This window comes from Coffea eugenioides, unplaced genomic scaffold (genome assembly GCF_003713205.1).
Source record: "Coffea eugenioides isolate CCC68of unplaced genomic scaffold, Ceug_1.0 ScVebR1_200;HRSCAF=821, whole genome shotgun sequence".
In the NCBI taxonomy this organism is placed as follows: Eukaryota; Viridiplantae; Streptophyta; class Magnoliopsida; order Gentianales; family Rubiaceae; genus Coffea; species Coffea eugenioides.
In genome coordinates, this window is record NW_020862458.1 from 101,617 (window position 1) to 116,188 (window position 14,572).

A 14,572-nucleotide genomic window follows, 5' to 3' on the forward strand; every position below is an offset into this window, starting at 1 on the left:
TTTCAAGGTGAGTAGTCAAGAAATTCCATCTTTGGCTTTGATAATGATGAATTCATGACTTGTGAAGGTTAGTTAGGTGATTTTGTGGAGGTTTTCATGACTTTTGGTGGTGTTTGATGAATTTTTGATTTTATGCTTAATTTTTCTGTTTTTATATGTTTAATGTTGTTTGGCCATGTATGATGGTCTAGTATGGGTTGGAATGAAGCTTTGGTATGATAATTGTGATGATTAGTGGAAAATTTCTGGTTTGAAGCAAAAATTCCAGGTTAGGGTTTCAAACAGGCCTGTTCTGTCCGAATTTATTTGAGTAGTTTAGAGGCCGAATTAGCTTGAGGTTAAAACATGAAAGTTGTAGAGAATGATATTTTATAGTTTCCTAAAAAATTTCAGCCCAATCGGAGAACGTAGCCTGTGAAAAGATTGAAATACCCCTGCTGCCCTGTTTCTGTCCGAAACTGATAATCAGCTTCTGTAATTGGTTGTTGTGACCAGGAATACTACTGATTTGGTTGTTGATGTCTTCTTAAGACTTAAACCCTTGTATCTTAGCTTGCAAATGGCTTTGGAATCAATTGAATTGGAGTTGTATATGCTGAGATATTACTGAATGAATCAGGACTGCCACAGTAAACTTCGAATTGGGAAAATCTGGAGTTGTTTTGGTAAATTTGACCTAGTTAGGGTGAGAACTGGACTGAGTGGTCTTCATGAAAATTATAGCTCTCTGTCTTAGCTTCGAAAGGTGTAAATTGCACCCCAATCTGATAAGTGTAGCTCCAGTTGTGTCCATTCCGCTAAATGACGTCAAAACTGTCTGCTTCCTTTCTTGAGATTTCAAGGTGAGTAGTCAAGAAATTCCATCTTTGGCTTTTGATAATGATGAATTCATGACTTGTGAAGGTTAGTTAGGTGATTTTGTGGAGGTTTTCATGACTTTTGGTGGTGTTTGATGAATTTTTGATTTTATGCTTAATTTTTCTATTTTTCTATGTTTAATGTTGTTTGGCCATGTATGATGGTCTAGTATGGGTTGGAATGAAACTTTGGTATGATAATTGTGATGATTAGTGGAAAATTTCTGGTTTGAAGCAAAAATTCCAGGTTAGGGTTTCAAACAGGCCTGTTCTGTCCGAATTTATTTGAGTAGGTTATAGGCCGAATTAGCCTTAGGTTAAAACATGAAAGTTTTATAGAATGACGTTTTGTAGTTTCCTACAAACTTTCAGCTTAATCGGACCAATGTATCCTGTGAAACGACCGAAATACCCCTGCTGCCCTGTTTCTATCCGAACATGCTAATCAGCTTCTGTAATTGGTTGTTGTGACCAGGAATACTACTGATTTGGTTGTTGATGTCTTCTTAAGACTTAAACCCTTGTATCTTAGCTTGCAAATGGCTTTGGAATCAATTGAATTGGAGTTGTATATGCTGAGATATTACTGAATGAATCAGGACTGCCACAGTAAACTTCGAATTGGGAAAATCTGGAGTTGTTTTGGTAAATTTTACCTAGTTAGGGTGATAACTGGAATGAGTGGTCTTCATGAAAGTTATAGATCTCTATATTAGCTTCGAAATGGTGTAAATTTCACCCCAATCTGATAAGCGTAGCTCCAGTTGTGTCCATTCCTCTAAATGACGTCAAAACTGTCTTTTGGTTCTAGGGTTTATAATTGGGGCTTTTCTAGGGTTTCTTTGTTGAGCTACCATTTGGTTGTTTTGAAGGGTATTGTGGCTCTAATTAAAGGTGTTTAATAGTTTGTGATTGGGTGTTGAGGTTTGGTTGGAAAGGTAAAGAAGATTAGGGGATGTGCTGTCAAAATTTTAGCGGGAGCTTCTGCTCAGTCTCGGGAAATTTGCTATATCTTGATGTAGGAATGTTGGAATTGAGTTCCGTTTATTGCGTTTTAAACTAGATTCATAGGGCTATAAAATCTATAAATTTTGGACCCTGTTTATGTCTGTACCATTTATGGTGATTTTTCAAATTTGACTGAAATATTGTATCTGTTCTGTCTTTCACTGGATAAAGCAGCAATTTGAAGCTTGAATTTGACTGACTTGTGCTCTGAATCTTATAAGGATGTTTTCTGGAAAGTTATAGCCCTTTGAATGTATTTTCCAACGGTATAACTTTTACTAATTTTGGACTTGCAAAACTTGAGATATACTTTTTCATATAGGGTTGCGCGAAACTGGAAAATCCTATTTTCCTAGTATTGATCTTGCTTTCATTATCTACTTCAAATTTGGAATTGGTCAGTCATTGTAGGTAGGACTTTGAGGTTGTTCATGCCTTTAAGACTAATTGTTACCTTTTCACTCCGAGGTCACCTCTTTGCTTTGCATTAATGGTTCTTTTGACTAGACATATGGCTCGTAACCGAGTCTCACTTGCGAATTCCATACTCGGTCTTGGAGTCGAGTCTTAAGTGTTTGCCTTGATTGTTCTAGGAGGTGTCGGCGAGTAAAGCCACACTTGGGAAGGAAACTTTTGAAATTATCCTTGTTTGATCAGGTGAGTGTACCACTCCCCTGAATTATTGCTAAACTGGTTTCCTGTACTTGCAAATTGCTAGTTGAATGTCTTTCCTGACTGTTTATCTTGTATGAGACGAGGGTGTACTTTATCACACTCGTTCTCTTGCCTGTACTGAACAAACTGGAATCTATTACTTGTACTTGTTATGTACTTGAACTTGTTACTTGCACTTGTTATGATGTCGTTTTGAAGAGTATCCAACGACCTTCCTGTTAAACCTGAGCTCAACCTCATGGGGAGTTAATTAAATCGAGCCAGCGAGGGTTTGGTCGAGATAATTGACAATCCATGGGTGCCTGTTCCTGGGAGAATCTTTGGGTATTGAGACTCTTGATTCCGGTATACTCGAGTATTACCATTCCTGTTCCTGTTTGGCGTTCGGGCCCGGTAAGGGGTATGTTTGGTGAACGGGATTTTGGCGTTAAAGTGGTGATCTACTGGACTGGTTCCTTTATTTGAACATTGACGGAGGGTCAACAAGGCTGGATCAAGTATTGCAACGGGGATTTGGCTCCTGAGAGCCACCTGTATCCTTGAAATTGTGATGTCCGTTCATTTCTTTTACTTGATGCGGATATGTGTCCTATAAATGTTTTCTCATGATTTCTACTGTTATATTTTTGGTACCTCATTGAGCTTCTAACTCACCCCGTTTCGTTATTCCTTGTTTTCCTTACGGGAAATCACCTTTTGAAGACTATGATGTTTGAAGCATGAGTTGAGCTAGTTTTAGTATTCTTTTGTATATCTCCTCGATGGTTGGAAAACCTTAAATGTATTTTAACCAAACAATTCCCTTTTGAATTGTAAATTTACAACCATGTGTATATAAAAGTGTTTAACCATGTTCCTCAGTTGATTTGGTTTGGAAATGTTCTTTTCTAGGGTTATCTAAAGTTGTTATGCTTGTTTGGGTTTCAGACAATGAATGTTATCTTCTCGAAGTTCTTTTGAGCGGTTGGTAGGGTTTACGCTCGTTCCGGATCCGTAGTCCCAGCGAGGGCTGGGCAGGCGGTCCGCCGAACCCTTTGGTTCGACTTAGGGGGAGGTGGGGCTGTCACAATGAGTGCACATAAACGAAGTTTAAAAAGTGACACTTTGATCATGCAAAATGAAATAAAAGGGAAGACACCGAAATAATCACAAATGTGTACAACCCAATCATGGATTGTAAGTCATAAAGCAATAAAGTCAAGTATCTCAAAAGTAACATTCAATTGTTTCAAAAGTTAGATAATACGGTTCAACAAATACAATGGTATTTGAACAAGCACCACCCCGACTAACCTTGGCAAAAACTATTAAAATAGTTTAAATCACTAGCTTAGTAATTGGCGGAACCAAAAGTCTCTGTTTCTTCCGTAGGATCATTTTTATTTCTAGCACTAGGAGTTTTCTTCTTCATTTTCCCTCATTAAGTACCTTGTCATCACCACTTGTTCGACCAAGGTAACACACTGGGTCATTATTCCCTCACTACCTTAGTCAACACACTTGGTCCTTGATTATCCTCTCAAACTACCTTAGTTTTCTCGGACAATCGTCTCCGGTCATCGACCACCGTTAACACTCCGTTATTTGGGTACGATTAAGTTCTCCGGCAATCACATGGAGTCCTAGTTCAGCGAGTTGGATTATATCTCCAATGAGCTCCCCTAGGCCCTTCTCGATAATGGGCCACCGGAAGGCGTCCCCGAGATGACTCAATACCACTGTTACCTTCCATAACTTACAATTAAAATTAAAAGTTTAGATGGGTCCAAGTATACTAAATAAACTAGATTTGATCATTTCGTACTATCGCACATGTCTCTTACAGGACCAAAACTCCTAATTGTCCACTAATTCAAACCTAGGCTCTAATTTTCATCCCTACGAGCGGTCACTTAACTTTCAAACCAATCCCACAGTCCGACATCTTAAACTTCAAGTCTAAGATACACTACAAAGATCTGAAGCCTAAGCTCTGATACCAACTGTGATGCCCCCACTTCTCCCTAAGGCGAACCAAAGGGTATTGGCGGGACGCCTGCTCAGCTCTTGTCAGGACTCAGTACAATTGCAGTTTAAACTTAAAGGATAACGACTAATAACGAAAGTTGAAATAAGGACAAGAAGTCATTTCCATACATGAATATCCCATCTTACATCACAAGTTTCAAAATACAACCATTTCTCAAAATACGCAACTTCCAAAAGATGTCTAGTCCAATACGTTCAAAACCCTAATCAAAAGTGCCTCAAGTCGGCTTCTCCATAATTTTTTCCATCTCGACCCCTACTAAGGAAAACAAATCTAATGGGATGAGTTAACGCTCAGTGAGACCAAGAAAAAGCATGCAAAACACATAGTTCATATACCAATAACATTTAAGTAACAAATAAAGCTGAAACATTCAAACAATTCAAAGTTTCAATTAAACACATTCAATGAGGATACAAGAGCTCTCAGGAGCTAGGTTCCACTTGCTTCGCCAAGTCTCGATCGAATACCTTCCTGCGATGACACTCCGTCAACCAGATCGGCATTTAAGTCCGTAGAACTCCACTTAACGTCAATTCAATCCACCATACACTGCACCGGGCCCGAACTTCTACAAAAGGCAATACTACGCGAGTAAGCCAAGCAAGATTTCTCAATAGATCAAGCTTACAGTTATCTCATGGTTCACCAAGCTCCTCGACCAAGCCCTTGCTGGCTTGAGTCGCAAGGTTGGCCAATTGAGATTTGGGCGTCCCCACAGTTCAGTTATAAGTCGAGGAGATTCACTCCAACGACATGCTGACAGTTCAGTTATAAGTTGAGGTGGTTCACTCCAACGACATGCAGACAACTCAGTTATAAGTCGAGGAGATTCACTCCAACGACATCCAGTCACACAAATACAGTTCAGTTATACAATCAGTTAAAAGAGAACGAGTGCGATAAAGTACACACTCGACTCAACAGTTGTAAACCATTCAGTTCATAAGAAGCAATTCACATAATTTCAACAAATCATGCACTTGACACTCACCAATTCCCAACAAAAGTGAGTGAAAAGTCTTTAATGATCCGCTTCGGGATTCTCTTCGAGGCCTTATTGATCGCCTGAAGAAACGACTAACAATCGCCCTCAAATTTTCACAAATTCCTTATCAATTAAGGAGGAATAAACACTAGCTTTAAAATTCAAGTAAATGTCCTTATAAGCTTCATTTTATCGAAAAATCAAGATTCAAAAGTGAGGAGTTTAAGGTTACTAAGGAAACTCATATTCCCCATGAAATCAGGTTAAAAATGTTTAATCAATATCAAGAAAAGAAGTCAAGTTCCCAAAATTGCATTTTCTAAGAAATCTGCAAATTTCAGTTTTCCATGCTAAACTTAGAAAAATCAGATCTTGCACTCAATAAGTCCAAAATTGGAAAACTTTATACCATTGGAAACTAGATCCAAAGTACTAAAAATTCCTAGAAGACATCTTTCCAAGATTCTAAACAGAAGACATCCAAATTTCAGCTCAAAGTGCCTGATTTGAGCATACAAGACAGTTTCGATCATGTTTTTCGGCAAACTTTGAAAATTCGGCAAAATTCACAGAAAGTGAACTAGCCTCTAAAATTTGTAATACAGTGAGAATTTTAATCAAGTTTCAAACACAACCACCGGAACTAAATTTGGAGTTTTGGGTGCCAAAATATAGCAGCTCAAAATTGGCCAAAATCGAAGACAGTTCAGTAAATTTTCCAGGTTTGAAGAACAAATTTGGCACGTCATTCGTATATCGAAATGGTCTTAAAATGACACCAAATTTCGTACAATTAAACTCCTCTATGAGGGTTATTCATCTATCAAGTTTCATGTAAAAACTCATATGGAAAGGTAGTTAACAAAACTACCAAAGTTCAAGAAATTTGCAAGACAAATTTGTTTTCTTGTTTTCTTTTCCCTTTTCAAACAGTTTGCACTATGAAATCAGTCCCATTTTGGTTCATTTGTGAAACCAAGGTCCAAGAAACATTTCATAAGCAGTTCATAGTCGGTTGACATCAAAATTTTCAAAGCAAGGCATCTAACAAACAAACAAATCAGTTAGCCAGCAAAAAGTAGGGTTTTCCAGCTCTGCTGTAGTTTACAAATTGTGCCATATCTCACTCAATACAACTTGGAATTGAGAATGGTTGGTGGCGATAAAAACTAGATTAAAAAATATACATTTCATTAGAACAAATCATTTTAAAAATTGATTTTCAAGTGAGAAAAAATAGAGCCACAAAATGTAGCTTCTACCTTTCTCTTGGATAGGCCAACAGAACAGGGCAGCAACTTTGCCGACTCACTCATTTAGAACCAGAAAGTGAATTTTACACCGTTGGAAAGCTACAACTGTCTAGTTTCAAATGCCACAAATGGTAATCGATTTTGATGTCTGTACAAAAAGATGTGTTCAATCAAAGGGACACTGTTCAAGCTGTCCGAACACAGTTTTCAGATTTGATTAAATTTCTAAATTTCATGTTTTTCTCAACCAATTCAAATGATTTTTGGTAGAGACTTTCTACACACCATATACAACATATATACATCAGTTTCACAGCAAAATGGCCCACAAAAATTTCAAAATAAAGGCACGGCAAAATCGGACAGATTCGGCCCAACATTCCTACGCAATTTTCTTCGATCTTTCCTTCAATGCTCTATCCATAATCATCTTAAACAACCCTTAAACAACTCAAACCAAGCATTATATCATCATATCATCCCATACAACCAAGGTGGGAATTCATAGAGCCCAATTCAACCAATCCAATCCAAGTAATAACAACAATACTGAAGCTACAAGCTTCAAAGCCAAGGATAAAACCCATTAAAGCCAAGAATGAAAGATTGGATGGTGTTGGATGGTTACCTCCTAGCTTTGAGAGAAACTAGAAATTTTTGCCACCAAAAGCTCCAAGAAAACTGCCAAGAAGGAGCCTTTTTGTGACGCCCCCACTACTCCCTAAGGCGAACCAAAGGGTATCCGCGGAACGCCTGCCCAACTCTCGCTAGGACTTAAGACAATTCTCGTTCAAGCTTAATGAAACACCAGCCGTCACGATAATATATGTAAGAAAGGGAGGTCACTCACATAACTAACATTTAAACTTACATCACGAGTACCAAAATACGTCAAGTATCTAATCCTTACATCAAGTTCTCAAAGGTTGCATCAAATCCCAAAATATACAATAATCAAGAGTCTAGCCCAGTACATTGAAAAACCCTATTACAAAAGTACATTCAAAAGGGGTTTCTCCGAGATTCACTCCAGATCCTTCCTTGTTAAGGAAAACAAATCTACAGGGTGAGCAAAACGCTCGTGAGGCCAAGAACACACATGCAGGCACGTTGTTCAAGTAACAATCCCAATTTAACAAGTAGAACAATAATATTGCAATAACTAACAATTCGAGCGAGAAAAGTAAACAGGAACAATTCAAGGATATGGCAGCTCTCAGGAGCTAATTTTTACTTGCTTTGCAAATTTCATTCGTATACCTTCCCGTGATGACTCTCCGTCAACTGAGTCGATATTTCCAATCCGTAGAACTCCACTTACTTCTCATGTCCGTCCACCTAACAAACCCACACCGGGCCCGAACGACGATAAAGGCGCTACTGCATGAGTAGGCCAAGCAAGATCTCTTCAATAGATCAAACTTATCATGTTATTCTCATGGCTCACCGAGATTCCCGACTAAACCCATGCCGACTCGAGTCCCAAGGTCGGCCTATGAGTTTGGGCGTCCCCCTTGTACATTTGAGAGTCGAGGAGATTCACTCCAACGACGTATGCAGCCATAGCATACAATTTCATTTCATTCAAGCATTTACTCATTTCATTCCATTCAATCAAGTCATTAATAATTCATTCATTTCATGTCAATCATGAGTCATTCATTTCAAATAAGAACGAGTGCAGTAAAGTACACACTCGCATCCATTTTCAAAATCTCCAATTAATTATAGCAATTAAGCATGTATCAAGTATTCATACACTTGACACTCACCGAGTGATTCAAGTAGCAAGTATAAGCGATTGATTAGGCGTCTCCCGTGAGATCCTCTTGAGTGCCTGAGTAATTAATAATGAACTATCACTTATAAACCCCAATTATCAAGGAAGATTGCACACTTGTACAATCTAAGAAAATTTCACGAAAATGAGCCTTAATTACTTGAAAATCGAGACTCAAAAGTGGGGTTTTATAACACAAGCAAAATCTGATTTTCATCTTTGAAATCAAGTGTAAAACGATCAAGTGATATCGAAGGAAAAAGATGAGTTTCAAAAACTCCATTTCCTTTAAGTTAGGAATTCAGATTTGCTACACCTACTTTGAAGAATCGTATCTCACTCTCTACAAGTCCAAAATTTGAAAACTTGGTACCGTTGGAAACTACTTCCAAAGTACAAAAAGTTTCTAGAAGACACCTTTCAATGATTCCAAGTAGAAGATATTTGAAATTTGGCCCAAAGTTGCTGTTTTGGAAAGTCAGGACAGATTTGGGTTGATTTCCGACAAAGTTTGGAAATTCGGCAAAAACTAACCTCTCAAATTTGGAACTCAATTAGAGTTACATTTAAAGTTTTCAAAAAAACAAGTGGAACAAGAATTGGAGTTTCGAGCACCAAGATGTGGCGGCTCAAAATTACTCAAAAAGTGAGACCGTTAGGCCAAATTCCAGATTTAATTCATGAACATTGGGACTTTGGTTGATTATCGAAACGGACTCGGAATGGCACCAAATTTGGCAGTATTACACTACCATATGAGGGATATTCCACTATAAAAGTTCATAGGAAAATACATACGGGAAGTCAGTTAACAAAATTGTTAAAGTCCCACAAGTTTTCAAGGCACATCTACCTTGTATGTAAATTTCTCTTTCTAAACGTTTGGCCAAAGGAAACTTCTCAAATCTGGTTCATACAACAAGTCCCAATCAAGGTTAAGGCATCAACTAGCCGAAAGAGGGTTTTCAATCCCTGAATCAGTTTTGAACTTCGGCCACAACTCACTCAATTCAACTTGGAATTGAGCGTGGTTGGTGGCGTTGAAAACTAGATTCATAAAGCTACAATTTCTCAGAAGAAATGGTTTTCAAAATCTATCCACAACTAGCTCACATTTGAGCATCAATTCGCTGCTCAAAGCAGTGCTTCCAGTGAATTAGCGAAACAGGACAGTCACGTTCAAACGATTGGTTTCAATTACTCAGGTGGAATCAGGACGTGCATTTTATACCTTGGAAAACTGGGAATGTCTGGTTTCTAGTGCTTCAAACGGCACTCGATTTCAACGTCGAAGCAAAAAATTATAGCTGTTTGAAAAACACTGCCAGTGCAATAGGGAAAAAATTCTAATTTTGAATGAACTTTCAAAATCACGTAATTTTTTGTGGAAACCTTCCACACAACCCATACAACATATACACATCATAAACAAGTCAATAGAACTTCAAAAAATTGCTCTAAATGTCACGGCATTCACAGGGGCAGAAATGAAAAAATTCTCCCCGTCACTTCCTTTGAGCTTTCATCCATAATATCAATCATTTCAACTAATTTAATCACCAATCCAACATTATTAACATCAAAACTCACAAAAGAAGTCCATCAAACCAAAGTGGGAGTTCATAGAGCCCACACACCAAATTTCCAACATAAATAAAGCTACCCATAAGAAATTATGAACTCATAAGTGCTAAACAACTTCCATAAGTCAAGATTTTAGTAGTTGATCGTTGTTTTCCTTCCTTGATGAGCAAAGCAGAAAATTTCGGCCTCTTGAAGCTAAAAGAAAACCGTGAGATGAAGCTCTTTTCCTAGCTTGAGGTGGTCTCCAAGTGGTTAGCAAAGTGTAGTGTGATTTTGAGATGAAATGGAGAAAGATTGGTGCAAAGATTTGGAGTAAAAATGGTAAAGCTTTTCTTCTTCCTTCCTTGCTATTTTGGCCGGCCACCAAGAGAGAGAAAAGAGAGTGTAGAGAGTGTTGTAGCTTCTTGAGGACCTTGAGAATTTGTGGCCAAGATTTGTCCCAAAAGTCAACCGGGAATAGTGCGCCTTCGCACGCGTTACGCGCCCGATTCCTCTCGGGTTTGTTGCACTAGTGCACTAAACCTATAATGCACTTACATTCATACTATTATTATTCACTCTTAATGGTCTAAAAATAAAGGTCTAAAGTCCCTCAATTAATCGCGCGCGTCAAAACGTGCACTTCTGATTTGTGCGCAATAAAGTGAAATTTTCAAGAAATTCTTATAATGATAGTATAACTATCTAACACTTGAACACTTAAACATAAAAATACCTATTTCAAGACTAATGTACAAGTCTCCAATTCTCCAAGTTTATTGTATCCTCGATTTGATTATTGTCTCCAAACGTGTGTCCACTATTCACTCTAAACGAGCTTTCAAAAATAAATTTTGAATCAAGGTATTTTTAAAATACTTGTAGGTCATAGTTCCATGTAATTGAGTATAAGGAGGTTGAAATAAAATATTCCAAGTAAACGGGCAAATAAATATTTAAAAGAGCTAGCAATAGGAATTTAAAATAAAAATTTTTTGCAAGTCCTCACATCCTCTCCCCCTTAAGAGAATTTCGTCCTCCAAATTATACCTTGATTTGTAAACAGGTCTGGATATTTTCCTCGAATGGCTTCTTTGATTTCCCAGGTCACTTCCTCTAGTCCGTGGTTCCTCCAAAGAACTTTTACCAATGGTATCCGTTTATTCCTCAATTCTTTCACCTTCCTATCCAGAAGCTTTACCGGTTTCTCCTCGTAGGTCAAAGTCTCATCAATTTCAATACTTTCCGGTTGTCAAATATGTGAAGGGTTTGGATGATACTTCTTAAGCATAGACACGTGGAAAACATTATGGATCCGAGACAGACTCGGTGGCAATTCCAACTTATACGCTACCTTTCCCACGCGTTGGATAACCTTGTAAGGTCCTACAAACCTTGGTTGTAACTTCTTTCCCTTCCCAGACATTAAACTTGCTTTTAGAGGTGTAATCTTAAGAAATACTAGATCTCCAACCGCAAACTCTAAGTCCTTCCTCCGATTATCTGCATAACTCTTTTGATGACTTTGAGCTGTCTGAGTCCTCTGGCGTACCAACTTTACTTTCTCATTAGCTTTCTCAATCCAAGGCACTGTAGTCGGGTCTAATATCTTTCGTTCACCTACTTCATCCCAACAAATCGGGGATCTACACTTCCGACCATAAAGTGCTTCATACGGAGCCATTTGAATAAAGAGTGGAAGCTATTGTTATAGGCAAATTCCACCAAAGTTAAATATTTGCTCCAACTCTCCCCAAAATCCAAGGTACAAGTCCTCAACATATCCTCAAGAGTTTGAATCGTCCTCTCTGACTGTCCATCGGTCTGGGGATGGTAAGTAGTACTAAAATTCAATTTAGTCCCCAATACTTTCTGCATCTTTTGCCAAAATCTCGAAACAAATCTCGGGTCTCTATCAGACACGATACTTATAGGTATTCCATGTAACCTGATAATCTCATCCAAATACAACTTAGCCAACTTTTCCAATGGGTACTTCATATTAATCGGTAGAAAATGAGCTGATTTGGTCAGCCGATCTACTATTACCCAAATAGCATCATGGTCTCTTTGTGTCCTGGGTAGTCCTAATACAAAATCCATAGTGATGTTCTCTCATTTCCACTCAGGTATCTCCAAATGTTACAAAAGTCCAGATGGTTTCTGATGTTCGGCTTTTACTTGTTGACAAGTCAAACAAGTTTGGACAAATTGAGCAATTTCCTTTGTCATGCTCTCCCACCAATACAGACTCTTCAAGTCTTGGTACATTTTATTCCCTCCAGGGTGTACCGTAAACTTCGATCGGTGTGCCTCTTCTAAGATTTCCTTCTTAAGTCCCTCATCTTTTGGCACCACTATCCGATTTCGAAACTTCAAAATACCATTTGATCCCGAGTTAAAATCTGACTTCTCTTCATTTTTTACTTTCTCCACCCACTTTTGCACTTCAAGGTCCTTTTCCTGAGTTTCTTTAATACGTTCCAACAAAGTGGAATTCATTACAATATTCCCAAGAATTACTTTTCTCGGCTTAAGTCTAGGGTTCCAATAGCTAACTTCCTCTAACAAGTGCAATTTCTTGATCATCAATCCGGCCACTTGTACTTGGCGACTTAGAGTATCGGCCACTACATTGGCCTTCCCTGGATGGTACTTTATCGTGCAATCACAATCTTCCAAAAATTCCATCCATCTACGTTGCCTTAAATTCAGTTCCTTTTGAGAAATCAAATACTTAAGGCTTTTGTGGTCAGTAAAAACCTCAAATGTTACTCCATACAAATAATGTCTCCACTTCTTTAAAGCAAACACTACCGCTGCTAACTCCAAATCATGAGTCGGGTAGTTTCTTTCATGAGGTTTCAATTTCCTAGAGGCATATGCTATCACTTTGTTATTTTGCATTAAAACACATCCCAAACCTTCTTTAGAAGCATCTGTGTAGACCACAAAGCTATCCTTCCCATTCGGTAGAGTTAGTACAGGCGCTCGTGTCAAACGTCTTTTCAATTCTTGAAAACTCTCTTCACACTTAGGACTCCCTATAAACTTTCCACTCTTCTTGGTCAACTCAGTCATGGGTCCAGCAATTCTAGAAAAATCTTGGATAAATCTCCGGTAATACCCTACTAATCCTATAAAATTTCAAAATTCAGTAGGATTTTCCGGTCGTTTCCACTGTGAAACAGCTTCAACTTTGGCTCCATCCTTAGAAATTATGTGCCCCAAGAATGTCACTTTTTTCAACCAAAACTCACAGTTGCTAAATTTAGCATACAATTGGTGTTCCCTCAGGGTTTGTAAAACAATCCTCAAGTGCCTTTCGTGATCCTCTACATTCTTAGAGTACACCAAGATATCATCAATAAAGACCACCGCAAATTGGTCTAGATAAGGCTTAAAGACCCTGTGCATCAAATCCATAAAAGCAGCAGGTGCATTCGTTAACCCAAATGGCATTACGGCAAACTCAAAATGCCCATACCTCGAGTTAAAAGCAGTTTTGGGTATATCTTTCTGCAAAATCCTCAATTGATAATAACCCTGTTTCAAATCCAACTTCGAGAATACTACCGCCCCTTGCAATTGGTCAAACAATTCATCGATGTGGGGCAACGGGTACTTGTTCTTAATAGTAACATCATTCAAGCCTCGGTAGTCTATACACAACCTTAAACTCCCATCTTTCTTCTTAACAAATAAGACCGAGGCTCCCCACGGTGAGTCACTCTCCTTTATAAAATCCCGTTCCAACAAGTCTTGCAATTGCAGCTTCAATTCCTTCAATTCAGCCGGAGCCATTCTATATGGCGTATTAGATATAGGTACTACTCCCGGAGTCACATCAATCTTGAAAGCTATTTCCCTTTCCAGGGGTAAGGACTCTAACTCTTCATGAAAAACATCCGAAAACTCTTTCACTACAGGCATATCCTCCAATCTCACTTTATCACTGGGATTGTTGATTAGAAAAGCCAAATATCCCTGAGCTCCTTTACTTAACATTTTCCTAACTCAGATTCTTGAGATAAGTGCAGATGAGGCTAATCTACCCCTTACATCCAATTTCAGGGTTGCTTCTCCCGGAATACACAATTCTACTATTTTCGTCTTACAATTCACCTGAGCATTGAAACGGGCTAACCAGTCCATTCCTAGGATCACATCATACCCTTTAATTGCTGAACCTATCAAATCGGCCAGTAATTTACGTTCTCCAACCCAGATCTCACAATTTCTATACACCAAATTAGCGATTAAACTTTGGTCCTCAGTAGGCGTTCTAACCTCCAAGTCATAAGGTAACTTAATTGGTTTCAAGTCTATTCCGCTCATGAAATTAAGGTTTACAAAAAAATGTGTCGCACCTGGATCAATGAAAATCTTAGCTAAACGGTGGAAGACAGGAACCGTACC

General features: G+C 38.4%; 1 protein-coding gene across 1 annotated transcript in view; it reads right to left on the bottom strand.

The window, feature by feature from the left end:
- Positions 1–14,161, bottom strand: part of LOC113756131 — a 62,303-nt gene extending 48,142 nt beyond the window's left edge. The window contains exons 1-2 of the mRNA XM_027299924.1: positions 13,752–14,161; positions 13,476–13,562 (exon numbers count right to left, since the gene is read on the bottom strand). Coding sequence (XP_027155725.1) covers positions 13,476–13,562; positions 13,752–14,161 — 497 coding nt within the window. The remainder of the gene's footprint in view (positions 1–13,475; positions 13,563–13,751) is intronic.
- Positions 14,162–14,572: the final 411 nt, after the last annotated feature.